General features: G+C 50.8%; 2 protein-coding genes across 10 annotated transcripts in view; one reads left to right on the forward strand and one right to left on the reverse strand.

The window, feature by feature from the left end:
• Positions 1 to 3583: 3583 nt before the first annotated feature.
• On the reverse strand, positions 3584 to 21755 carry UNC5CL (unc-5 family C-terminal like). Of its 9 annotated transcripts, none has more exons than XM_019792527.2 (10): positions 21672 to 21743; positions 20583 to 20841; positions 16126 to 16571; positions 15321 to 15621; positions 14332 to 14594; positions 13582 to 13683; positions 13231 to 13298; positions 12307 to 12407; positions 12033 to 12146; positions 8863 to 10603 (listed from the first exon to the last, which is right to left on the reverse strand). In XM_019792527.2, exons 3-10 carry the CDS (start codon positions 16508 to 16510, stop codon positions 10381 to 10383), a joined length of 1557 nt encoding a protein of 518 aa, XP_019648086.1. In that variant the 5' UTR covers positions 16511 to 16571; positions 20583 to 20841; positions 21672 to 21743; the 3' UTR covers positions 8863 to 10380. The 9 variants fall into 9 exon arrangements, with proteins under 9 accessions (XP_019648088.2, XP_019648086.1, XP_034504076.1 ...); XM_034648185.1 differs by having other exon boundaries at positions 20588 to 20841; positions 21672 to 21737; XM_034648186.1 differs by having other exon boundaries at positions 20588 to 20640; positions 21672 to 21689.
• Positions 21756 to 22600: 845 nt separating this feature from the next.
• TSPO2 (translocator protein 2) overlaps positions 22601 to 24810 on the forward strand; it is a 2629-nt gene continuing 419 nt past the window's right edge. The window contains exons 1-3 of the mRNA XM_002929746.4: positions 22601 to 22649; positions 23856 to 24049; positions 24416 to 24557. Coding sequence (XP_002929792.1) covers positions 23877 to 24049; positions 24416 to 24557 — 315 coding nt within the window. The 5' untranslated portion in view covers positions 22601 to 22649; positions 23856 to 23876. The remainder of the gene's footprint in view (positions 22650 to 23855; positions 24050 to 24415; positions 24558 to 24810) is intronic.

Raw genomic sequence — 24810 nt, forward strand, 5'->3', positions numbered from 1 at the left:
CTTTCGTCGGGTTCCGTGCTCAGAAGTCTGCTTGCCCCTCTCCCTCTGCTCCTCCTTCTGCCTCACTTGCACTATCTCTCTCTCAAATAAATAAATAAAATCTCTTTTTAAAAGGTGAAAAATTGAAAATACATACACATACATGTACATATGTACGTCCATATGTACATACATACATATAAAAACATTTGGTTGAAAATATAGGACCCGGGTGGATGTGAGGAGATTCTGGATAGTTCTGTTCTGTTTTCTCCCCATCTAGATAGATTCCAGTAAAGAACAGCACAAGGACATGAATGCACAGTGGTAGTCTTCCTCCCAAACCTAAGAAGCATTAAATACCACAGCTACCCCTATTGAGTAGACTCTTACCGTCGGGTAATTTTGTTTTAAGGAAACCCACGTTTTCCAGCCTTACTTGTCCAAAGAGGGCTCACAATTACAGATGTTACCCATGTTCTACCAGTTTTTATACCTACTTGCTATTACAGAGCTTCTACCCAACCCCAAATTCTACCAAGTGATTGCTGGGAGGTTTCTCCCAGCACAAGGTTCCTCACACAAGCTCACTAGTTCTGTTCACTCCCATCCCATCTGCAGATGCCCTCCGTCCTCAGGCACTCCAGAGCATTGCTTCCCAGGGGCCCTTCCACCAAGTGAGAAGGTCACCAGGGCTTGGACCCAAGAAGCTGTCTCCTGGTATCAGCGAACCCAACCAGGTCCTCCGAACTCCCCTTGGCCTGAAGGCCCTCAGCGTTTCATGAAGTAGGAGGGCAGATGTCTGCCCCAGGCCATGCTTGGTCACCTGGGCACCAGACCAGGGCAGCCCACATCCAGCAGAGCCCTTCTGAAAATCACTCCCGAGCTGTCCACTAAGAGATTCAGAGGTGAATGCAGAGTTCTGAGACACAGTCCTAGTAGGAACTAACATTTACTGAGCATTTACTATGTGCCAGGCCCAGTGCCAAGCAGTTCCTGTGGACAAGCTCATTTAATTCTAACCGATAGATTGGCTGCTATACCAAAGAGACCTGACAATAACCCAGGGGCTTAAAGAAGTTAGAAGTTTACTTCTTGCTCACGTAACATCTGAGGGAGGTTTCCTGTTCAGGAGGCAGCTCTCCTTCAAGCAGAGGGTTGGTGACCCAGGCTCTCTCCATCCCCCAAGACGTGACCCTCATCCTCATGGGGAAAGCTGTTGCTGGTCTGTTTGCAACAAGTAAAAAGGAGAAAGGGAGCATGGAGGTGGCATGCTGATTGCCTTAGGGCCCTGGGTCTGGCAGTCCCCTAATCACTGCACCCACATTCCGTTAGTGGGAACTTCATCACAAGGCCTCACCAAACTTCAGGGAGACTGAGAAATGGATGCCCAACACTGTTCTTCCACAGTGAAAAAGAGGGAAACATGTTCCGGTGGACAGCTGTCAGCCTGCTCTCCCCTCCCTCACACTTCCTCCCGCACATGCTCGTCTGGATAAATGCTCACCCTCGATAATAGCTATCTGATCTGACAGACTAATTTTAGCCATTAAGGTAGAGCTGGACCCCTTTCAGGTAAAGTGTGTGTTTTGCATGTTTTATTAACAGGGATCTAACGGAGATCCAAGACTTAACCCAGAGACACAGCTCTAACAAGGATGGGGAGCAGGGCAGACCTTTTCAAGGGGCAGCACAGTCCAGGTTTTAGAACAAAGAGGCTTGGATGTGAGTCCAGGGTCTTCACTTAGGAAGATCACTGAACCCCCCCCCAGCCCTCAGTTCTCTGCAGAAGAGAATCCAGGAAGATAATGAATGTGGTACGGACTATTAAACTAAGAGGTGCTGCCAGGTCTAGGATTACTTTGGTCTGAGGGCACCTGCACACCCTATCACCAGAGGTGCTTTTGGGGGAGGCCACAGGTGTCCTTCCCAAGGCCTGGGCTTGGGATGAACAAGTTTACGAAGGTGAGCCTGAAGGAGCTCGGCAGGAATGCTCGTGTGTGTGTGTGTGTGTGTGTGTGTGTGTGTGTGCGCGCGCGCGCTGCCAGGCCAGCTGGGCAGCTAGTCATTTATCCACACGGATGACTTGATTTTTGATTGAGTTAACAAGTACTTATTGAACACAATTTCCTGAAGGCCTGCAGTAAATTGGATGCTATATAGGTATATGGGAACCCTATAAATTTTTACAACCCCGCATTCTTCAAATATTGGGATAGTATAAGATAGCTGAGGAGGAAAGGGAGGGAAGAGCAAACACTAGGAAGGAGGAGCCATGGGGAGGCAGGTGAGAGGAGAGGGAAGGATGGTTGGTCCTTCTTGTTTCCAAGCACCAATGAGTATGTCCACCAATGAGAACAAACCAATCCATTGTGCAAATTACTAGAATACATAATCTGTCCTCATCTGAGTGCTTCTTAAGTGCCAGACACCATGCTAAGCATTTTCTATACGCTATCTCTTTTAACTCTGACAACCCTGAAGACTGGCACTATTACTGTGGCACTCTTGTTAGCCCATTTTACAGATCCAGAAATGGAGGTAGATAGATGTTAAGCAACTCACTCAAGGTCACGCAGCTAGGAAAAGGCACACTTAGGTTTGAAACCCAGGCCTGATTCTTGACACTGTACCCTAACCACTGTGGCTGACTTATGCTTGTCGACTCTAAGCCTCCGTCTCCTCATTTGTGAAATGGGGCCATTACAACCAGCTCTGTTTATAGTGTTGTTGTGAGGAACCACTGAGAAAAGATTGCCAAAGAGTTCTGTAAATTTACACAGCCTTATGAAAAGGGATTAAACAGCATTGCTCCAAGTTTTGCTAAGATTATTCTACTTTAGAGGACAAAACAGTTAGGAGTAGCAAGATTAAAATAAGCCTCCTGTGCTCAGAAACAGCTTTGGCAGAAGGATGTTGTTGACTCACCTGGCAAAGAACAGTTCCAAGTGGAAGAGCTCAGAGTTGTTTTACCCCTGACCACCTCATCAGAACATCTAGGAATCAACAATGCAGGAATCATGCTGTGAGGACTCTCAACAAGGTCTGTAGAAAGCCCCACATGGAAACGAACTGAGGTCTCTGGCCAATAACCAGCCCCACCTTGTCAGCCGCATGAATGGGTCACTGTGGAAGTGGATCCTTCAGCCCCCGTCAAACCTTCAGGTGATGTAGGCTCAAGAGAGACCCTGAACCAAAACCTGCTCCAGAATCCCTGATCTATAGAAACTGTGAGAGATAATAAAGGATCATTGTTTTAAGCCACTAAGTTTGGGGCTAATTTGTTACACAGCAATGGATAACAAATACACAGTCTATGCTATTTCATGGCTTAAGTATAAGATTAAGGGACGTTAATCGGAGTTCTTGATTCCAAGCAAGAAAAACCAATTCTGGAAAATGTAAGCCAAAGGGGAATTTTCTGGGAGGGCCCACTGGTAACCTGGGCAACAAAACTTCAGTCCTGGTTCAGAAAAAGGAAAAGCCAGGTAGCCACACCTCCATGGCTCAGCCATCCCACACATTCTGTCTTAGTTCAGGCTGCTGACAGAATACCAGAATACCATAACAGAATATAACAGAATACCATAGACTAGGGGGCTTACAACAAATGTTTATTTCTCACAGTTCTGGAGACTGAAAATCCAAGATCAAGGTGCCTGGTGAGACTTATCTACCTGGTTTCAGATGGCCATCTTCTTGTGGTATCCTCACATGGCAGATAGCAGAGATTGGAAGCAAGATCTCCTGTGTCTTTTAGGGTCACTAAACCCATTCAGGAGGGCTCCACCATCATGACCTAATTATCCCAAAAACCCCACCTCCTAATACCATCACACTGGGGGCTCAGATTTCAATATATGAATTTCAGGGGGACACAAACATTCAGTCCATAGCACATCCTCAATCTACTGTCTCAGAATTCCACGTCGGGAGTGATAGTGACATGGATCATGTCCCAGACCCCAGGCTACACCAAGGGCAGGTGAGAAAGACTTTGCCTCTTTGGTATTCTCTCTCTCTGAGACTATTCCCAGTGGGGAAAGTTGATTTCTTAAAGGAAACTGGGGTGCTGTTGGAGAAGGGGATGGGATTCTCTGCAGCCAAAATCAATAATCGTCCAGCCCAGGGGTCACTGCATGGTGTTACAAAGAGGGAGGCCTCAAATATCGAACCAGATCACATGCAAGCAGTGGGCGAATGCTTTACATTCCTAATCTCATTAATCCCTACAACAGTCTTTCAAGGAGGGTAGCATTGTACCCCTTATCCAGACAAGGAGATGGAGCTTCAGACACATTAAGTGACCTGCCCAGGTCTTCATGGGAAGTGATGGAGCTGGTTTTCAAGTTCAAGTCCATAGGTTTCCAGAGTCCTTACTTGTCCCATGTTGCCAGGCTTCCAAGACTGGACCCTACAAGAATGGAAACATGTTTGCTTTGATGAAATCAAACAAGTTGAAAAGAGTTAATTAAGGGAAAGAAACAAAGGCTGAAGTAGGGTGGTCACCTTATCTGCTCTCAAGGGGAAATATATTTGAGTTATATCTGACCAGTCTGGCCCAGAAAGAAGACGGTGGTCATAGAGAGAAAGGATAGCACAAACACATTAAGAAGGACATCTTCTGGAAATTGAAGCTTCCCAAGAGCTCAGGTCGTGTAACTGAAAATGGTCCACTTCTGCCACCTAGCCACAAATGGCCTCTTCAGCCAGAGCCCAAAAAGCCAACTTTGAGGAAGCCCCATGGGTAGGTACAAAATGGGCACAAGGAAGATGTGGAGATTTTCCTAGTAGATTTCCCAAATGATCAAGGCCATCAATGGGTCCCCCTCTCTGTCACACAGTCTCCTTATGTTTTTTGGGGTTCCCAGGGACAGAATGGTCAACCTTTCCCTGGATCAGGTATTAGGCCCTTCCCTAACCCCATCCCTACACTTTACCCTACTTAGGAACTTTTCTACAATCCCATATTTACCCACTTCAGCATTTCCTAAATATTATTCTCAATTTTATGATTGTATCTTTCCTAGTTTGTTAGGAAAACAAATGTATTCCCACCTGGTTGGTAGATAATTAAAAGCATATTCCTGTCCTCGGGCTAATGTTTTTATGACATTATGACACTAACTGGCTAGTATTGATGTTAGCTTTTTGTTGGTCAGGAGCCATAACATCTCTACCAACTTAGCATAGGCTAGAATAAGGCCAACATGACAAAGATTACCTACAAGTAAGAAAATAAATGAGGGACCACCATGATCCAAAGCACATAATAACTAGTCAAATATGTGCTAAGCAGATGAATAAACATACCTGTGTAAGGCTTTAAAAAGGGTGAATAAAGATGACAGTTATCATAAAAGAGTATTCCAAGGCTTTTGTATTTCAAAGACCAATAAAATTTTTTGTTTTGTTTTTTAAATTGGGAAGGGAAAGATCAACAAGGAAGGACATGTTAATAAAACTATCCTCTCCATTACCATTCTCTCATGAGATAACAGACCCTTTGACACCAGCAAAGAGGAAGGGTGTGATCACAGAATGAAGGAAAGTCTTTCCAGAGAAAGAATCATTGGCACATTAGATAGGGGTCTTAGTCATACATTATAGAGTCTCTCTCTAGTGAATTTGAGCACAAAATGATATATTATGGAGGCTAGATAGTCATTGGAAGAGCTGAAGGAACAGACTGTAAGCAGGACTTGCAGTATTGACTCCCCACACCATGCCACAGAACCAGGCTACTGTGGAAGCTACCAGATCAGGGAGCAGCTGCCACCACCGGTGGGTCCTGGATGACTCAGCTCCTCAGAACAAGCATTAGCCTTGTGTCCTATTCAACTCCCAACATCATTCAATGCCAAATCAGAGTCTTGCATGTGTTCAGCTGATTGGCAGAACCTAACCATACCTGGACCTCATCTGCCAAGGGGTCTGGAAAATGTAGGTTCAGTTTTCAGCCTCTGCAGTACAGGACAGCACGTGGGGCTGGAGAAGGGACTGAATAAATCAGTTAACTGCTGTCAGTTAGCTCTTAATACATATTCATGAAACACATCAAGGCCTGATCCTAGACCACAGAATCAAATTTGGGCATGAAAGCCATCCTGAGGGATTTGTGCAGTCATGCTTTATTGAGAAGGTTCTGAAGTTCAACAGACTCAAACAAGAAACTGCTGAGAGTGTGACTCTTCTTGTGAAGAGAATTTGCTGCTTGGAACCATGGTATTAACCACACCATAGTAGACGTCTGTTGTATTCATGGCTGTCCAGCAACTTTTGAGTAGCTTTTTCCCATATTTGGGAATGTTTGGTTGCAGTGAGTCCTACCTCTCCAATATTGAAGTCAGAATTCAAATTTCCAGACTCCTTTGCAGCTAGAATTCAGGACGTGATCTGAACTCTGACAATCCGATGTCCCCACTTGAGATCTGATTCGGAAATGGGTGGCATGAAGAAGCGGGTAGCACATGGAGCTTCCATGTGTGCTGACATGAACAGCTGCAGAACCTCAGCCTTCAGAGGTGGTGGTAAGGGCTGGTGTTCAACTCAGAAGAAGCAGTGGGGCTGCAGAAGTGGCTGCAACCTCATGCTGGGTTCTCACTACCCAGGGCTCAGTAGTAGCAGCCACAGCAATACTGCTTTCCCCCTGGGCTGATTCAACAGCACCAGTGTTGTTTCTGGAAACTTAAACTCAGTCCTATTTCTCAGCCCTCCAAATGATTGTTTATCCTTCAAGATAAAATCCCCTGTCTACAGTCCTCAGCCAGAGTGGATCCTGTTGTCAGCAACTGAGAACCCACCTGATGTGCAGGGTGAGCCAGGAACACCTGACTCTGAATCCATGGCCTCTCCACCACACGGCAGAGCGAGCCTATGGCAGGGAGTCTACCTAGACTCCATCCCCCATTTCCTTCTTGAGCCAGGTGCACACAGGGAGGGGAGAAAAGTACCCTTTCTCTCTGACTCCACCCATTCCAGGAGCTCCTGTAGAACAAAAGTGCTCTTCTTCATTGAATTTTTTTTTGATAAGCAACATTTTGGGCAGAACTGGTGTTCAGTAAATGTTTGATTAATGAATGAGTGAATGCTTAAGTACATGCTAAAGTTATGCCCAGGTGGGTCCATAATCCAGGCCTGTGCGCTGCTCTTTAGAGTATCCACTAGGCACACATAGCTACTGAGCACCTGAAGTGTGGTTAGTACAACTAAAGCACAGAAATTTTATTTATTTTTTATTTTTTAAGGATTTTTTATTTATTTATTTATTTATTTATTTATTTATTTATTTATTTAGAGAGGGAGAGGGAGACAGAGAATGTCAAGCATGCAGGGCTCAATCCCAGGACCCTGAGATCACGACCTGAGCCAAAATCAAGAGCCAGATGCTTAACCGACTGAACCACCCAGATGCCCCTGAATTTTCCACTTATTTCAGTTGACTTAAATTTTAAAATTTATACCTAATTTCACTTTGGAAAACTTTTACCTTGTTTAACTTGTTATGTAAGTATACTTTTTAAGCTGTAAAATTTATGAAAGTTAAATATTGACCAAATATTTCCAACAAAAATTTAGCACATGTTCAATAAAAATTGAGATATGATGTAATTATAAACTATGTACCAGATCCCAAATACTTTATGAAAAAAGAATATAAAATATGCCATTAATATGTTTTATATCGATTACATGTGGGAATTAGAGTATTCTGGATATATTAGGCTAAACAAAATATATTAACACTGACTTCACCTGTTCCTTTTTACATTTTTGTGTATGTGTGATTATTAGAAAACACAGAATCAAATATATGGCTTTCATTACATTTCTGTTGGACACCGTGAATCCATACATTGGCGTGAGTTTCACTCAGCAGGCGATGGGGTGCCAAAGACACAGGTTGCCTCTGAATACTGGAGCCTCTAAGCCTACAGACCTAGGCCAACCCTTTCTGCTTATTCCCCTGCCAGCTCTAAACCCAACAGGAGGAAGTTTAGGCAGGGGCCCTACAACATGCATAAAAGCTGAAGTCACATGTTTGGTGTTTTAGGAACCAGGCAGGTGGCCTACCAGGAAAGGGGCCAGAGGTAAAGTCATTTCATCCAAGGGTGAAGAGTCTGAAGCTAGAGAGGCGAGAGCTGTGCTCATTAGCACTAGAGCCAAGGTTGAGCACTAAGTCTCCTAACACCCCCGCCCCCGAACTCGCCAGCCTACGGCTTTAGGTGCTGGCAAACACATGCCAAGCAGGTGTGATTTCAAAAAGGAAGGATCCACCCTCCAGGAATGCGGCAACCTGCTACCTACCCCCAAGGCTTCCAAGCATCTCTTTCCAGGTACTGTGAGCCCATTCTGACGAATTAGAGTGGGGGCCAAAAGGCAATCTGTGCCCGCACAGAAACCACTGTAGCTTCTATGCACAATTCCAGAAGACCTGAAACTCTTAAAATAATGTGTTCCAGGGTAGGAAGGAATACGAAATAAAGATGCCTTGGGTTGGTGTGGAGAGCAAGGAAGAGACTGAGACTCCAGGAGAGAAAGATGTTCTTAGCAGCCCAATCTTGAACCAAGGAAGTGGGGAAGGCCAAGGCACCAACCAGGAGGACAGGACACAATGGAAGAGGGAGGAGGTGAAAGGGCCCCACCCTGAAGTCACGCTTCTAACAGAAAGGGAAGTGAACCTCCCTACTTTATCATGTTGAACCCAGATAACTTTCATTCTGTAAGCACAATCTACAAAACGCTTCCCTCCAACCTGCCCCATCACTACAATTTGACCAAACAAAACCATTCATACCCACATCCAAATTTATCAATCTGAGCAAAATACAGTTAGTAATGAAGAAAGGTAATTTTCATATTTTATTATACAATATTGTTTATTATAGAAAAAGCTTTCATATCTTTTAATTAAATACAAAAGCAAAGTGTTAGTGTTGCCAGAGATTGTTTGCCTGCCCTTAAAAAAAATTAACAACACCTGTTTGCAAACAAAAGTATTGCTAAAACTGAGTCAAATCCTTTATTCTCTTTCCAGGACCAAGTCCACTAATCTCTTTTCTATACAGAGTCTAACACATAGTAGAGGGTGAATAAATATTCATTGACTGAATGGCGTGTTCTTTAATACCCACTGTTTATTTCCTGACCCTAAACTGGATCTTGATTCATGAGTTAAAATCCACCCCACCCCCATTCATAGGGTAGCCCAGTGTCTTTCATTGCCTTTGATACAAAACATTGGATTAGAGACATTTGCCTGAGGGGAATGACTGAAGGTTTCAGAGAGTAAAGGAAACCCTCAAAGGCAGGCACAGTGACTCAGTAGAGGTGGGAAGATGCTAAGACAGAGAGTAATAGACAGATTCGGGGGAGCAGAGGCTTCAGGAAATGGTGGCAGAAAAAGAAGTCAGAAAGACTGAAAACTCACACAGTTCCAGATAAAGAGGTAAAAAGTTGGGTATGAATGTTAATCTTGAAGTTTCTTTTCCATTTTGATGATTTATGATGGAGATAATAGCAGAAAGAGGAAGACAAGGCAAGGATGGGAAGACAGAGTCAAAGGAAGACAAAGGAGACAGGTGGGCAGCCAAGCATGACTGACCTTGAACCCTGGTCCTCCCCTCCCCTCACACCCACCAGGCTGAGCTCCTTAACGCTTCAGCACCTATGCTTACTCTTGCCTCCTCCTGTAAGTCCAGCTGCCATCCTTTACTCCCCCACCCAAAGATGGCCGAACCCCTCTTTACATGTCCCTACCCTCTCTCTAACAACCTCCATGAAGCCTTCTCACTGCTCCAGCCCACACTCCGCTGCCTCCCCTCTCAGCTCCTAAAGGACATCTGTTCATCCCACGCCCACGTGCCCTAACCACAGGGCACTGCTGTTTTGGAGTTGACCGTCAGCCCATGAGCGCATCTTGACTCCCACAAGAGAACTGCGGGTTTGTCAAGCTCCCGGTTCCAACTTCTCTATCCCAGGATTCCCCGTGATACCCAGTCCGAAGCTGAGTATCATGAAGCACTCAATGAATCCCTGTGAAGGCCAATCCCCAAGGAGTGCCAACAGGGCAGCCTCACAGTCCACTGGTCTAGGAAAGAGCCTCCCGGAGGCTGGCCATGCCAGGCCATCTCCTGGGCTCCTGCGCCCCCTGCCGGCCAGGATGGGACCTGTTCACAGGACCAAGTGGGTCGCAATTGTGATCCCGACCCCGGGGAGGCTGGCCATGGCACCCCGGCTTCACGGTGGCCGCAGGCACCGTCAAAGGGTTCTGATAAGATCGATGGGCACAGCCAGGAGCACCTGCTGCTTTCTTCCTCGGTGTCGGGCGGGGAGGGTGTTGGGGGGCCGTGCCCAGAGTGCTGCGGACAGGGCGCCCCGCCCCGCCCCTGGAGGGGGTGCTCAGAGCTTCTCGTCCAGCTCCAGGCCCTCGTTCTCCTGGGCCCCCCCGCGGACCGGCGCCGGGCTGCCGCTGTGAGCCCCGTTTAGGTAGCTCTGGATGGCCGAGGCGCAGTCCAACCGCTCCATGACGGTCATGAGGTACTGCAGCTCCTGCAGGCTGCCGTTCTGCTCCTCGAACAGCTCCAGGATGGCCGCGGCGGGGCTGCGCTGGCAGGACAGGTACCTGGCCGGGAGGCGGGGTGGTGGGCGCGCTGTGGCCGGATCCACCCCTCATCCTGCTCTTCCTGCCTTCCAGGGGACTGGGGTGGTGGGCGGGCCCAGGACCTTGACCCCTGAGACTGTCCTGGCTCAAAGGCTATTTCTCTCTAGACCCCGGTTTCCTCCTCCTTCACAGAGGGCTTGGACAAGAGGACCTCTAAGGCTGCTTCCAGCTCTGTAATGGTCTGTAATTGCTTTCTCCATGTTCCCACCCCCAAACACACTCTCCCCTCCTCCTCCCTCTCCCCCAGGCCGCCACAACCTGCCTACCAGTCAGCAAAGAGTTGTTCTAAACCATGGCTTCACCAGGACCCTTCCCTGCTCAAAAACCTTCCAGAGTCTCTTTCCCGTACTAGCCAAGCCCGTGCTCCAAACCCTGAGCTCACCCACAAGTTGGTGTTGTTTTTTCCTGCCTTTTCTCCCAATCCCATCCGGAACCTTGCTGCCGTGGGCCTATCCCTTTCCCACATTGCACACACCACACCTACAACCAGCTGTGTTACTCCCTCCCAACAGAGTGGCTGCTCCTCCCTTCCCCACCATCTCCTCCCTAAAGCCCGTTCTAATTCCCACCTCCTAGGTGGAGACCATCTGCACCCTCCAGTTCAGACTTCTGGTCAGAGCTACCCCCACGTCTTCGTTATTCTTACTTTAGCTGTTTTGTGTCTCTGTTTTCAACTTGCTATGCAGCACTGGATACATAGAATAAGACACAAGAAACCCTGCCTTTACTGTGTTCTGCTCTATGGATCCCTTACTACAGTGTGCGTTCCTGGATGCTGGAACCAGGTCTCATTCATCTTGTACTCCAATGCTTAGCGTAGTTTTCAAGGACATGGTGGGTACTTGATACGTGTTTAATAAATAAGTGTTTAAACCCACTCTGCTTTCAGCTGGGTCCAGCTCTAGTCCCATCTCCTGGGTGAAGTCCTTCCTGACTACTGCACTCATAGTCTGGGTTCTGGAGCTTAAGCTCAGAATTGTTTTCCTACTGATTGCTGTTGACAGAGACCATGCTTACACTGTCCGCATTATTACTAACATTGATTGAATTAACATGCCAGGCACTCAACTACATGCTGTATACACATTATCATATAGTCTGCCTTCTACCCCTCAGGGCACAGCATGTCAAGCACTCAGTATGTACCCAATGACTTACGTGTGAATTGATTCATTTTTAAATATTTGTTGAGCACCTACTCATGAGCCAGGCGTCATTCTAGGTACCGAGAACACAGTAATCAATAAAAAGAGCTGCTCTATTATGGGGAACAGGGTGGGGAATAGCCATTCTCTGACTTCTAAGTTGCTCCCTTGTCTGTGCTGCTCCCAGGACCCCCCCGCATGCCAGTCCACCCCCATCTCCCACCCGCAGACCTCACCCCTCTTACCGGATTTTCATGCCGCAGAGCCCCAGATGGGAGGCCAGCCGACGCCAGTCATTGCCCGTGATGCTGTTCGGTTCCAACAACATCTGCAGTTGCTCAAAGAGCTCTGGAGGCAGCCTGGGGTGGGGGAGGTGGGGTTCTCAGAGGGGAGGATCAGAGAAACCCAGTCCATTCCACACACACACCGAATGGTGTACACGCCCTGCAGGAGCCAGGGATGGGCGGGGAGAATCCCAAACACCCTCTGCCGGCAGCAGCCCAAGCAACCCCACCTCACCTGTTGCATGGGGGTGGTTGAGAGACAGGGGGAGGTGCTGCCCAGGATTCTTCCTCTGATGCCTGGAATCTGAGGATTTCCATGTACTTGGTCTCCAAGCCCTGAGCCAGCAGAGAGTTGGGAACACGCTTAGGGATCATGAGACATCCCCTGAGCAAGAAACTGGGGAACCTGCCTCCATTCTTCAACTCCTTCAGCCTGTCTCCCAGAGTTACTCTACCAGGAGACACAGGCCTGCCCCACCCAGGACGCCCTCCCCCCTGCTCCCCTGACCCCAGAACTTCCAGCTTTAAGTTTTCCTACTGAGTTCCTTGGGGGCTGAGACATGAAGCTCGAAGAGGGTGCAGTCTAAGACACCAGGAAAAGTCTGGGTGAGGTCACGGGGCAGGGGAAAGTCAGCCAAACGTAGGGACACTGAACTCAGGCATATGTGTCTCCTTCCCTCCATCCCTTGGTCCCTCCTTGCAAGTGACAACCTGAAAGGTACTGGCCTACTCTCCACGAAGATGCCACCATAGTTCCCCAAAGACTCTCAATCCTGATGTCTTCAACTCTTCCCCTTTGGGAGAGTGGGATATTTAACTCTCATCCCACCTACTCAAGCCACCTTCCCTGTTTGCTCTAGACAGTCAGCCTAGGAAGAAACCACTTTTCTCTCATGTCCAAGTTCCTCTGGGCTAAGAGAAGGGCTTAATCTAGGGTTTGGTTCTTTTGCCCCCCTACTGGATTCATCCATGGATAGACAAGAGAGAGTCAGGGATGAAGGGTAACTTGGAGGCCAGGTGGTCTCAGCCCCTGGAAGAATGCCATCCACCTGCTTGATTATGTGATTAGGGCCAGACTGACTGGCACAAGACCCCTCGCCCACTTTGCCTGGGACTCCCCCAAGCCCTGCCCTTCTTTTGCCCCTCAGCTCCAACTCACATCCTGGAAGGTGTGCATGGTGACAATGATCTCATTGGTAAGTGCCGAGCAGTCTTCGCTCTCATTGGCTACAAAGAGGAGAGGACATGGCAGGTAAGAGAGGGCAAGGCCTGGCATAAGGGAGCCGGAGAAGTGAAAGGAACTCCCAGGCAGGCTTTTGAAATCCGAGGACACTGCTCAGGGTGTCCATCTTTCTCTTCACAAAGATCAGTTGTGGCTCCTCTTCTTTAGAGAAGATGCACGTGCATGCCTGATGGAATGGGGAACTGCAGAGGGGAGGGGAGGGGAGAGGAGGGGCGGGGTTGAGGGGGAGGGGACAGGACAGGAGGTAGACCGGATCTCCTGGAATACCTGCTTTTCTCCGGAAGCAGAAGGAGCGGAAGGGGCACTTTCCATGCCAGATGTGAAGATGGGGAACCAGCTGGCAACTGCTCTCGTCCACATTCTCCCAACCTGGGGAGGAGGCAGAGCGGAGGGCCTCAGAAACTGGGCTCATCTACAAGTGTTTGAGGAGACCTACTCTGTGGCAGGTGTCATGCAGGGTGCTGTGGGGAGGGATGAGGCAGGAGTGAAAGCAGGAGGGTGTCTCGAGTGGATGGGAGTCCTTGGAGCCTGGACAGGGACCCTGTGAGCAGCCTTGTCCTACTACCACACACCTCCTACACCCCAGCACACGGGCCTCCCATCACCCACCCTCGACCCCCAGAAGCAGCCATGCACCTGTGCCCTGTGCACGAGCCACACAGACGTCCTCGGCCCCATGAGACAGTGCAGCAGCCAGTGCCACAAAGGAAGGGGGACAGAGAAGACTGGGACTCCTCTCCAGACACCAGCCCCAGCCAGGGGGGACAATAAAAGCCCCCCCTCCCCTTGCCCTACTCTGCATCATCCTGTCCTCCCACGGAGAGGCCAGAGCCGAAGGGATCTTAGAGGGAGGAAGTAGGCAGAGCCTGGGGCGAGGTCCCCTTGAAGACATTGCCTGCCCAGGAGTCTCCAAAAGAAACTCAAGGTTCCCAGATTTCCACCCAGGGGAGGGCCCAGACCCCCTCCCTCTAGTGGGGCTCCCTGACACCCTGTCCCCCAGACCGCTGCCTCCCTCACCCTCAGAGATGTACTTGAGCTTCAGGCACTGGTCCCCTCGGGCCCCGGTGAAGTCAAAGAGCTGGCAGGGCCCACGCAGGCGCCCACCATGGGGCTGCTCATTGGCCACGGCCCACCGCAGGGCGCAGGGGGTGTTGTTGAGAAAGTAGATGCGCAGCTGCAGGTGGGACTGCCCCGGCGCCAGCGGCGAGCAGAACACAGCCAGCTGCAGCCATTTGCGGGCTTCCCGGCCCGCAGGTGCCTCCAGCACACAGGTGTAGAGGCTGCAGAGAAAGACAGTGATGGGGACTGGCACAGAGGAGGCTGGGACCCCAGTGCACCTGCCACCTGGCTCCCACAGCCCTAGGAGCCAAGGAGAACAGTCGAGGGCAAGGGTGGGGGGGAACTGGCAGGGAGTCAGGCAGGTAGGGGGACGAAATGTGAATCATGTCGTGGTGACCATCGCCGAGCGGGGAGAAGAGCCCCAAGCGCCCTCCAGCATGGGAGAGAGGGAAGGAGGGCTCAGGGCCACTGTGCTTCAGAGGGGTCCCACACATGGCTGGCCCTGTTCCACTCAGTGGGAAGGACAGGCAGAAGGGCCAAGATTCTGGAAAGACAGAGCTAAGAACAGACATGAGATGGGAGGGGTCTTCAAGAACTAGAGGGGACAGACTGCTCTGAACAATTCAGAAACAGTCCTGAACAGGGGCACAGGGTAGAAACAGACAATTTTAGAGAGACAAAGGTGGGGATGGGACAGACCCTTCTAGATGGAGGGCTGGGGTGGTAGGTGTAGACAGGCAGAGAGACTGCCACAGGGGGCACAGTCCTGGACAGGGTTGGAGTGGGACAAGCTGCCCTACACACTAGGACAGAGGGACCAGGAAGGGCCATGGTGGGAAAAGAGATTTGCAGGCCATGTGGGACAGATCAAGGGGCAATTCCATACAGAAAGGTGAGGATGAGGCAGACCGAGACAATGGGCAGGAAGACGGGGCCGATGGGCCTACCTGAAGTGGGAGAGCTGGATGCGACACTCATCCCGGGAGGTGTGGGTCCCAGGCCTCCCCAGGGGCCTCCAGGCCTTGGCATCAAGCAGGGCTGTGTTGCTGCTGTACGTACGGGCATGGCTGGGCTCCTGGGCACAGTGCTTGAATGTGAGGGTGCAGGGCTTCAGGAACGAGGCCCCATGGGGGCCACATGCCACCACAGGGCTCACCAGTCCCTGGGCTTGGGACAGTGATGGGGCGTCCAACAAGTCCCACACCAGGATCAGTGACACCCGCTCCTGGCGGCCCACAGCCACAGCTCCTGGGGAGAACAAGAGTTGAGCAGGCAGGCTCACCCCCACCCCAGAAGGGGCCAGGCCACAGTGCGAGGGGAGGTGGGAGAAGAGCCCAGGAGAGAGGGTCCCTAGCAGGGCACACGGGGAGGCAGTGTGCAAGGAGAGAAAGACTGTGAGCTGGCTTGTGGCATAATCCTGAGCAGGTCACCCTCCTTCGTTTCGGGGCCACCGCTAATCCATACGGGACTAGTGGGAACTTGCAAGAGGTGCTCTTGCTGCAGACACTTTCCTTTACTGAGAATTGTCATAACACACTGTTCATTACCACCAGGCACTTTACTTCCACCTGTCAGGGACTTGTCATAAAAATATGCAATCTATCCATCTTTGGAGTCAATAAAGTCATACTAAAAATATAAACAATTTTCAAAATTATGGAGATATCTATAAATGATGCTCCCTTAGGCACGATGCCCTTGTACAATGTGCAAAGAACAACTGTAGGCTGAGAAGGGAGAAGGTGCTATTACCTGGTGGGATGAGCAGAGAGATGCCCATATCCTGGAGCATCAGGCAGCCACCTCGGTGATCCACCTCTCGGGCCGAAAATACCAGCAGCTTGTGCATCAGCTGACGGACGATGGTCTGGCCTTGAGTGGGTGTGTGCAGTTCCTGGTAGAAGGCGGCCATCTCCGGCAGTGTGGCCGGTGGGCACTGCCTTGAGGACTCATTTTCTGGTAGGGGAGTGGGGGGGGCCGCTGGCTCCTCTTGGCCATCCAGCTTCCAGCAGGCCCCCAGCAGCCGGCGAGGATAGTGCCATCGAAGGCACTGGACCAGAAGGACGGCACTTGCCACGGGGACCCCCACCAGCAGTAGGAACTGGGCGGGTGGGAAGGAACTCTCATGGGAGCACATCCGCCTGGTCACTCGATGCTGCCAGCTTCCCTGCACCCCTGGGCTAGCCAAGGACAAGGACCTGGAGAAGGGAAGAGGCAGTGCCAGGTAAGCCTTTTCAATGTCATGGAGGCCAAGACTTAGCTTCCAAATGGCTGCAGTGAGGGAGCAAATTGTCTTCATTCCAGTGCGTCCTCGATTAAAACCTTTAATGAAACTTCACCTACCTTTGTCACCTTCGCCACTGGCTGAGCTAGTTTGTCACATGCGAGTTTGTCATATGGCTTACTGTCCCTCAGTTTCTGCATCTGTCGAAATACCCCTCTTGATCTTCATAGAAAAATCTTAAAGTAGAAAAGCAAGTTCCAGAGAACTAGACATTCTCCGATCTCATTACTGTAAATAACAGAACTGTATACAAGTACAGATACATATTTATGGGTATGTATATGTCAATCACAGAGAAAGGTCTGGAACAGAGCTATGCAGTAAAAAATAATGTAAGCTGGGGTGCCTGCGTGGCTCAGTCAGTTAAGCATCCAGCTTGTGATTTAGGCTCAGGTCATGATCTCATGGGTTGTGAGATCCAGAGCTGGACTGAGCTCTGTGCTCAGCGGGGAGTCTGTTTGGGATTCTCTGACTCTCCCTCTGCTCCTTCCCCCATCACTCTTTCTCTAAAGTAATTAAATAAAATCTTTACATATATATATGTGCATATATATCTATGTGATATATAAATATATACATCGTGTATGTAAATATATTTACATATGTAAATATATTTTACATATGTAAATATATTTATTATATATAATATATATATAATGTAAGCCACAAATGTAATTTTAAACTTTCTAGTGACCACAGTAAAAAGGTCAAGAGAAACAGGCGGAATTAATTTTAATAATATATTTTGTGTAGGAGGCGCCTGGGTGGCTCAGTCAGTTAAGCTGTCTTTAGCTCCGGTCATGATCACGGGGTCCTGGGATCGAGCCCCACATCGGGCTCCCTGCTTAGCGGGGAGCCTGCTTCTCCCTCTCCTTCTGCTCTCCTCCCTCCCTCTCCTTGCTGCTCCCCCTGCTCGTGCTCTCTCTTTCTCTGTGTCATAAATAAATAAATAAATACTTCTAAAATGATAATAATAATAATATATTTCATGTATCTAACCCAATATATTCAAAAATATCACTTTGAGAGGAAATCAATATAAAATTACTGAGATATTTTACATTCTGTTTTCATACTAAGTCTTTGAAACCCGTGTGTATTTTACACTCCCAGCACATGGCAGTTGGAACCTGCTCTATTTCAAGTGCTCAGCAGCCCCCCGAGTTAGTGACTCCTGTCTGGGGCAATGCAGGCAGGTCTGAGAGGACACACTGCAAACTATTCCCACCAGTCACTACTGAAACAGACAGGAAATTGAGAGGGTAGAAGGTGTGAACTAGGACTTTCAATTTTCTTAAACTCTTTTTCCTGTGTTTGAATTTTTTTCACCCCAGGTGTGTATTTTATATTAACTTCGTAATTCTTTTGAAAAGCAATCAACAGTTAAAAAGTAATTACCACTCAGAGTGATTGTGAGGATGGCATGAGATCATGGGAAAAGCATTTGCCGATGATAAAGCACTGCCCAAATATGTTTCTTTATGCCCCACCTACTGCCAGAAAGGTCAGAAGGTAGCTCACAGGCACATGTGAGAAAGAAGGAGAATAACAAAGTTAGAAGAGAAAAAAGAGAAAGAAAACCAAAGGTGGGAGCCTCCAGTGAGGTTGGAAGGAGGCAGGGCAAGGGCAGGCACCGGCTTTCTGTTCCCCTGCTTACAATGGGGGCCTCAGATTGGAACCTGGCCCTTCCAGCAGCTTCCCAGTACATTTGCCAGACCTTCCTAAGGCCCTCTGGAGTCTAAGGGAGGATTGAGATTCTCCTTTAATTTCCAATACCCTACACTCCTGCCGGGCTGGGGTCCTGACACCCGGCTAATTTCGCCTCTGGCCTTTGCTCCAGCTGTTCTCCCAATGTACCTCACCTACCCTACCTGGACCCCCTCCCGCTCGACAGCACCTGCCCGTGGCTCACCAACCCTTGACACGCTCACCCCTCCGAAGTTTCTCGGCACTGCCCTCCCACCTCGACTCTACGCTGTCACATGTGACTTTTCTACTCAAATGAGCATTTTCTGAGCATCAACTGTGCACCCTGCACTGTGGGAAGTTCAGTCTTGACAAAGATGATGTCTTAGGCAGTTCTCGGGAAGTTTCTGAGGGAATGTGGTTCGTTCACTCCGTAGCTGAGATCTGGGGGGTATAATATCTTCTTTCAAAACCCTCGGGGTCCCCATGGTTGATTCACTAGCGTCTGCACTCGAGAGACTTCTGCACGCATTCCTCTCCACTCCCCACTCTCACACCCCGACCCAGAGCTCAGGCCTCACCTCAAGCCTCCAGCTCCTTCCATGCCCACCTCTTCCTTCCTTCCTCAGGGCCCAAGAAACCCAAGCCCTTTCCTTAGGTCCTCCCAGACAGGGGCAGAAACCCCTGTGCACCCTCAGGATTAGGGAGTGGGGTGGGATCTATTGCCTTCCGTGTCCCCATGGAAAACGTAGACAGGAAGGAAGGTTTGGCATTGCTCCCTTTGCCTGACGGTGCAACCCTGCAGACACTGCAGCGGCCTGCTTCAGCCAAGCTCCTTGCAGGGCACGCGAGGGAAGTGGGTGAGTTGGCAACACCCCACATCGGGTGGGAAACGGGGCTGGAGCAGCCAGCCTCCCTTCACAGAGCAGCCATTCCAAAAGCTCCTTCCACATGAAAGACAATTGGAATTATAACTGCAATAGTCCCAGTTATCTTTTATGGAGCTCTAGTCTATGCCGCTGTGTTGGACCACTCTGTGTGGCCCATCTCATTTGATCCTCACAGTAGCCTTGTGAGTTAGGTGTTATTTTTATCTCCATTTCCCGGATAAGGAAGCCAAGTTTTCTTCCCACCGTGGAGACGTATGGGAGGCTATTAAGCTACAGCTGAAGACAGAGGGAAGGATGAACAGAGACGATGACCGTGTTCCAGAAACACTACCTTTCTCTCCCTGCCCCCTTTTCCCCCCCAGGTCTCTCTTGCTTTCCACTTCTAGAGGAAGCGAAGTTGGAAGAGAAAGAAACAAAAATAAATGGAAAGACCCGAGAGGCATATCCTTGGTTCCACGGTGCAGGATGCCCCCCACCCCCTGCCCACAAAGGCACCGGTGGCTAGCTGACATGAAAGAAAGGAGGGACTCCGCTCTGTTTCTGTAGCAACAACCTTCCTGGGGCCTCCGAAGACCAGAGTCCAAATCCCCTCCACCCCATTAGGTGGCGCAGCAGAGTCTCCCCACCCAGCCTCCCAACCTGGACAGTTGGCATATTGCTCCCCAGGGCCCCAAGGAGCCTCTCATGGGCAGCCCATTCATTAACTCCCCCCAGCTCGACCCTCTTTCTCCCAGGCTGACAGCTCTCCAAGCTGCTTGGCCCTCACTCCATCTTCCCCTTAACCCTAGGAGGAGGAAAGATCCTGAATCTACAGCAGGACAAGCAGATACATGTAGCCTAGACCTTCCCAAACCCATGCCCGCCTCCTCACTACCCATGGCTCCAGTCTGCCTTGCCCATGACCCCAGATTATCCTGGGTAGCAGGTCCCCCAAGACAACGATTCTTTAGAATGCTGCCATCACCTGTCCCTCCTCCAGCACCAAGATCTGGATTCCTGCGACAATGCTCTGCTCCTGTCCTTTAAGGCAACCTCAACACCTCCCACATCACTGGTTCTTACCATGCCTGCTCAAACCCTGCTAGCTCATTGCTGAAACACATAAAAAGTACCAGGATGGATGAGTCCAAACCTGCCGTGGGCAGTGTCCATCAGCACAGTCTACATTTCCATAGTGCATACAACTGTCTCCCAGGTCCTCACACCCACTGGGCACTTGCCCTCTGCCCTCTCCTCCTCCAACAGAGGCTCTCCACACTCCGGCTAAGCTGGCCTGGCTCCTCCCCTGAGCCCCAGGTGGCTCCACTGCAACGCCCACCCCACCCCCAGCTGCCCCAGGGGGCGCTCACCTTACCGTGTAGGTGCTCCCAGAGGCTGCCGGCTTGTCCAGGAACAGCAGTTCCTTCTCTGAGAAACAGAGAGGTCAGCCAGACAAGTGGAGGTGGGCGGGGAATCCGGGCAGGAGTGGCCCGGAGCTTCCTGGCAATGACCTGCCTCCCAGCACCCTAAAGAGGGGTGGGGGAGTCTGTCTCTCTCTATTGGCAAAGTCCAACCAAGGCAGGGGAGTAGCTGAGGATCCCAGAAGTCAGTGGACTCACCAGTCTGGGGCTGGAAGGGAGGGGACAGAGAAAGAGAAAACCTGGGTACAGGTGAACCCCTCCCTACAACGCCCTCTGCTGGTGAATGGCTGCCCCAGCCAGAGGCCAGGGAAAGGGCAGAAGGTAAGAGAAGGGAGCCCTGATAGAAGCTTCTCAAAGGACAGCGTGCATACAAACCACATGAGGGACCGGGTGAAAACATGGGTCCTGATCCCATAGGTCTGAGCTGGGTCCTGAGATTCTGCACCTCTAAGAAGCTCCCAGCTGACACCAATGCAGCTGGTCCAAAAGCTTAGACAATGTCTAGTTGCACTCTTTCCCACACAGAGATGAGAGGAGGCGCCGAGAGGGTTAACGACTCCCAAGGTGCTGGCAGCAGCGGCGGCGTGTTCCCCTATCTGCTCCCTGCCCTCACTCCGAGTTGGCAGGAGCCCTGAACTCGGGGGAGAACAGACTGTCTGCCAGCCTGAGTCCTTTCATAGAAATTCTGCCTCAGACAGATAGTGCCAGTGGAATGAAAGATCTCTGCGAAGATGGATTTTTTTTTTCCAGCTGTTTGCTGTTGTACTTATAGCTCCTGGTACAGCCTGGTCCAGAGCAGGTATCGAATAAAGACTTGTTGAATGAATGCATGGACCCATTCAGAGAAAAGAGGATGCGTTTTGGTGCCAGACTACTGACACTGAACACAGGCGACTCATCTGTGAGCTGTGTACTGTTAGGCAAGTTACTCAATCCCTCTGAGCCTCCCTTCCCTTGTTTGACCGATGCAGACAATACGATCTACCACGTGAGGGGTAGGCGCAGTCATCGTTGAGCTAATAACTGTAAAATGCTCACCACAAAATGGATGCCCAGTAAGTGGTCACCGTTGTCGCAGCGGGCACCGCGGGCTGGCCTCCTGCAGGCAAGGACCATGGTGAAATGCCCAGCCCCTCAGGTATCATTTCATAGAAAATAAGTAACTGCCCCTTCTTTCATCTCAGTTAATGATTGTCCAGCCTCTTGTCCCTGACTGCCACCCCCTCCCCTCTGCTGCCTTCCCCAGGGTAGAAGTCAGAGGGTGGGATAAACACCTCTCAGGGTTGCCTGGGTCCCCAAAGTGGAGAGATGGGGCAAAGGAACGATGGAGAGCCGCTAACCTGGGAAAGGGACCTCATAAATAAAGGACGATCAAGGGAAAGGTGCTCAGAACCTTTATAGGGACGAAAAGAGAGGGTGTTAGTCTTTGCTGGACAAGGCTCTGTCTGAGTCACACTCAGGCTGCTTTCTCCTCTGAGTCATGAAGTTATAGGGGTTTGTGAAAATCTGTCAAGCTCGAGTTCCAAGCCAGGAAGGAGCATGCCAACTAGGCTATAACCAGAGGCTGCGTCCGTGTATGTGAACTCATTTCCAAGCTGTTGGTGCTTGCCTCACTTGGGGATAATCCCAGTTACAGGAAGGTCCTGGGGAAATCTGAGGGTCCCCACCGTCCCTGTGGACACAAAGACATTTCACGGGATGTGGAGACCACATGCTTCAGTAGGCTTGTAACCTGGAGCTGAGCTGGACCAGGGGATCAGACTCTCACAATGCCAAAGCCTCGACAGTTCCAACAAGGGGCCCCCTCCAGAGGCCAGGTCTAGCAGACCAGGGGGACCTCTCCTAAGAGGAACCCTTCAGGGCCATGCAGACATGCCAGTGCAGCCACCCTTGTCATTGGAGAAAGACAGGCCAGATGGGAGCCTCACTCCGCCCTCCTCCCGTCCCCCACCCTCATCCTGCTTTGCGCACAACAGATAGCATCGGGCACTCGGCCTGGAAGGGGTGCTGCCTGAGGTAAGGGGAATGCAGGCCTGGGAATAAGGAGGCAGAAACAGGAGGGTGGAGACAGGAGAAAAGAGGATGGGGACTGTGGAAGGAGACTCCAACACCGGACATAAAAACAGAAAGAGAGAGAGACAAGACTGCCGGAGATAAATGAATGGACAGTGAGGAGCAGAGAAATAGAGAGAGGCACAGGCAGGCAGGCCAGTCGGCCCTGTCCCCGGAACCTCCAGGATGTGGGCAGGGCCCCGGAGTGGGCAGTTACTCCAGGACACTGAGAATCACCACACCTGTCTTCCTTGCAGTCCTGGTAGTCACGGGGAGGAGGCTGAAATGCCATGTGCAGATGAGAACGATATGGGGGTGGGGGACCCTGGCTGGAGGAGGGCCTGTGCCTTGTTCCACATGCCGGTGACGTCCAAGGCAACATGCGAATGAGTATGGCGGCTTTTTAATCAAAGACCAGGCAGTTGATTCTTTGAGAAGTCAGGCCACAAGAAAGCGGTGTTGGTGGCTCTGTCCCTCTGGAAGTGGAGAGGTGGAGGAAAGACCTTCCCAACCCCTGAGGGGAAGGCGAGACCTAAGGCTTCAGAGAAAGGAACCCAGTGTCACTCAGCTGAGTTCCATTGTGGGCAGCGCTCAGGCTGGGTGGGCCTCTTGGGTCTGCCAGCTGGTGTTCGAGATAAGCCTGGGGGCAGACGGGCTGCCCCATTCTTGACTAGAGATGACCCCCAGAGATCTCTGGCTCCTGCCTTTCTAAACACGGTCCTCCAAGGCGGGTTAGATCAGCTTGGCTGAGCCTAGCATAAGGCAGCGTCCCTGTCGAGGGCCTGCTATGTACCTGACCAAGTGCCACCCACTGTGAGAGGCAGGAAAGACGGTCATGTGTGGACCTGAGCTCCAGGAGTCAGACACACGCTGTGGAAGGAGCCTTGCACTCAGAAGTAGTTATCAATACTGGACAGTATCTTCCGGGTGCCACACTGGTGTTGTGGAGAAAATAAGGCCATGGAAGCCAGAGAAAGGGCAAGGAAGTGCGGTCTCCCAAGAGCAGGGTGGGAGCTGGCCCAAGATGAGGAGAAGGGCATCTCTGGCTAGACCTCCCATGAGGGGCTCAGGCCAGGGAACGGTGTCAGGTAGGATGTGGAGACAGTCAAGCAGGCACGGGGAAAGGACTAAGAGGGAGGCTCACCACCAGCGTGTTGTTTGCCTTCCTAGATTTTTGCCTCTGTGAGGGGGATGCAGCCTCAAGGCGCCATCTTTTTGGCCCTTCCCCACCTGGGGCCCATCCTGCTCTGGCTGCTCACCCGTCATCAGATGTCCGGTTGGTACGACAACCCAAAGAAACCGCCTTGGTGCCCACCTCACAAAGTCTTGTTGGCAGGGTGGATCACCGTCTACTTTATCATGGGGTGAGCACCCATTTCTCCTACCATGGCCCCAGTACCTGCTAGGGTGGGAACGAGGCCCCCCACCCCGTACCTGAACTACTGCTGCATTCGGGCCTCCGAAGGGATGGCACGCCATCTTGCCTCTTATGGGGGGGTCCCCTCTGTGCCTGCATAGGATTCCAGCCAGCCTTGTTCTTTCCCCTCTCCAAGTTTCCCCATTGCCTCCCCTCCCTCCCCGCTGGCCCTCAAGTGGTGCTTAAACACGCTTGCTCCCATTTCAGCCCACAGGGCTTCCTTTTAGTAACCAAGAGTCCTTATACCAGGGGACTTCTTTCATTTGCCATGAAACACCCTCCCTCTGAGTGTTCTGCCACCATCTCTCCACAGCTATGCCTCCTACCTGGTGTGGAAGGACCTGGGAGGGGGCTTTGGGCGGCCCCTGGCCCTGCCTTGCGGCCTCTATGCTGTGCAGCTCGCCGTCAGCTGGGCTGTCCTGATTCTCTTTTTCGCAGCCCACACCCATGGTCTGGTAAGGCATGCGGTGCTCAGCGGTGGAAGTAGCGTAGCAGCAGGTGAGACCGCCGGGCCCCCCAGAGCAGATAACACAGTAGACCAATCAAGTGCAGGCAGGCCAACGGGTGGGCGGACTTCTCTGAGCTCCAGTTGGATGCCCAGACCTCAGCAACTTGGCTCACGGGGTCGGGATGCTGCAGAAAGGCCTAGGGCTCAGTTCTCAGGGCAGCCTACCTGACTGCCCTGCACTCCCACCCCCCCCCCCCCCC

Source organism: Ailuropoda melanoleuca, chromosome 19, assembly GCF_002007445.2.
Source record: "Ailuropoda melanoleuca isolate Jingjing chromosome 19, ASM200744v2, whole genome shotgun sequence".
NCBI classification, from domain to species: domain Eukaryota; kingdom Metazoa; phylum Chordata; class Mammalia; order Carnivora; family Ursidae; genus Ailuropoda; species Ailuropoda melanoleuca.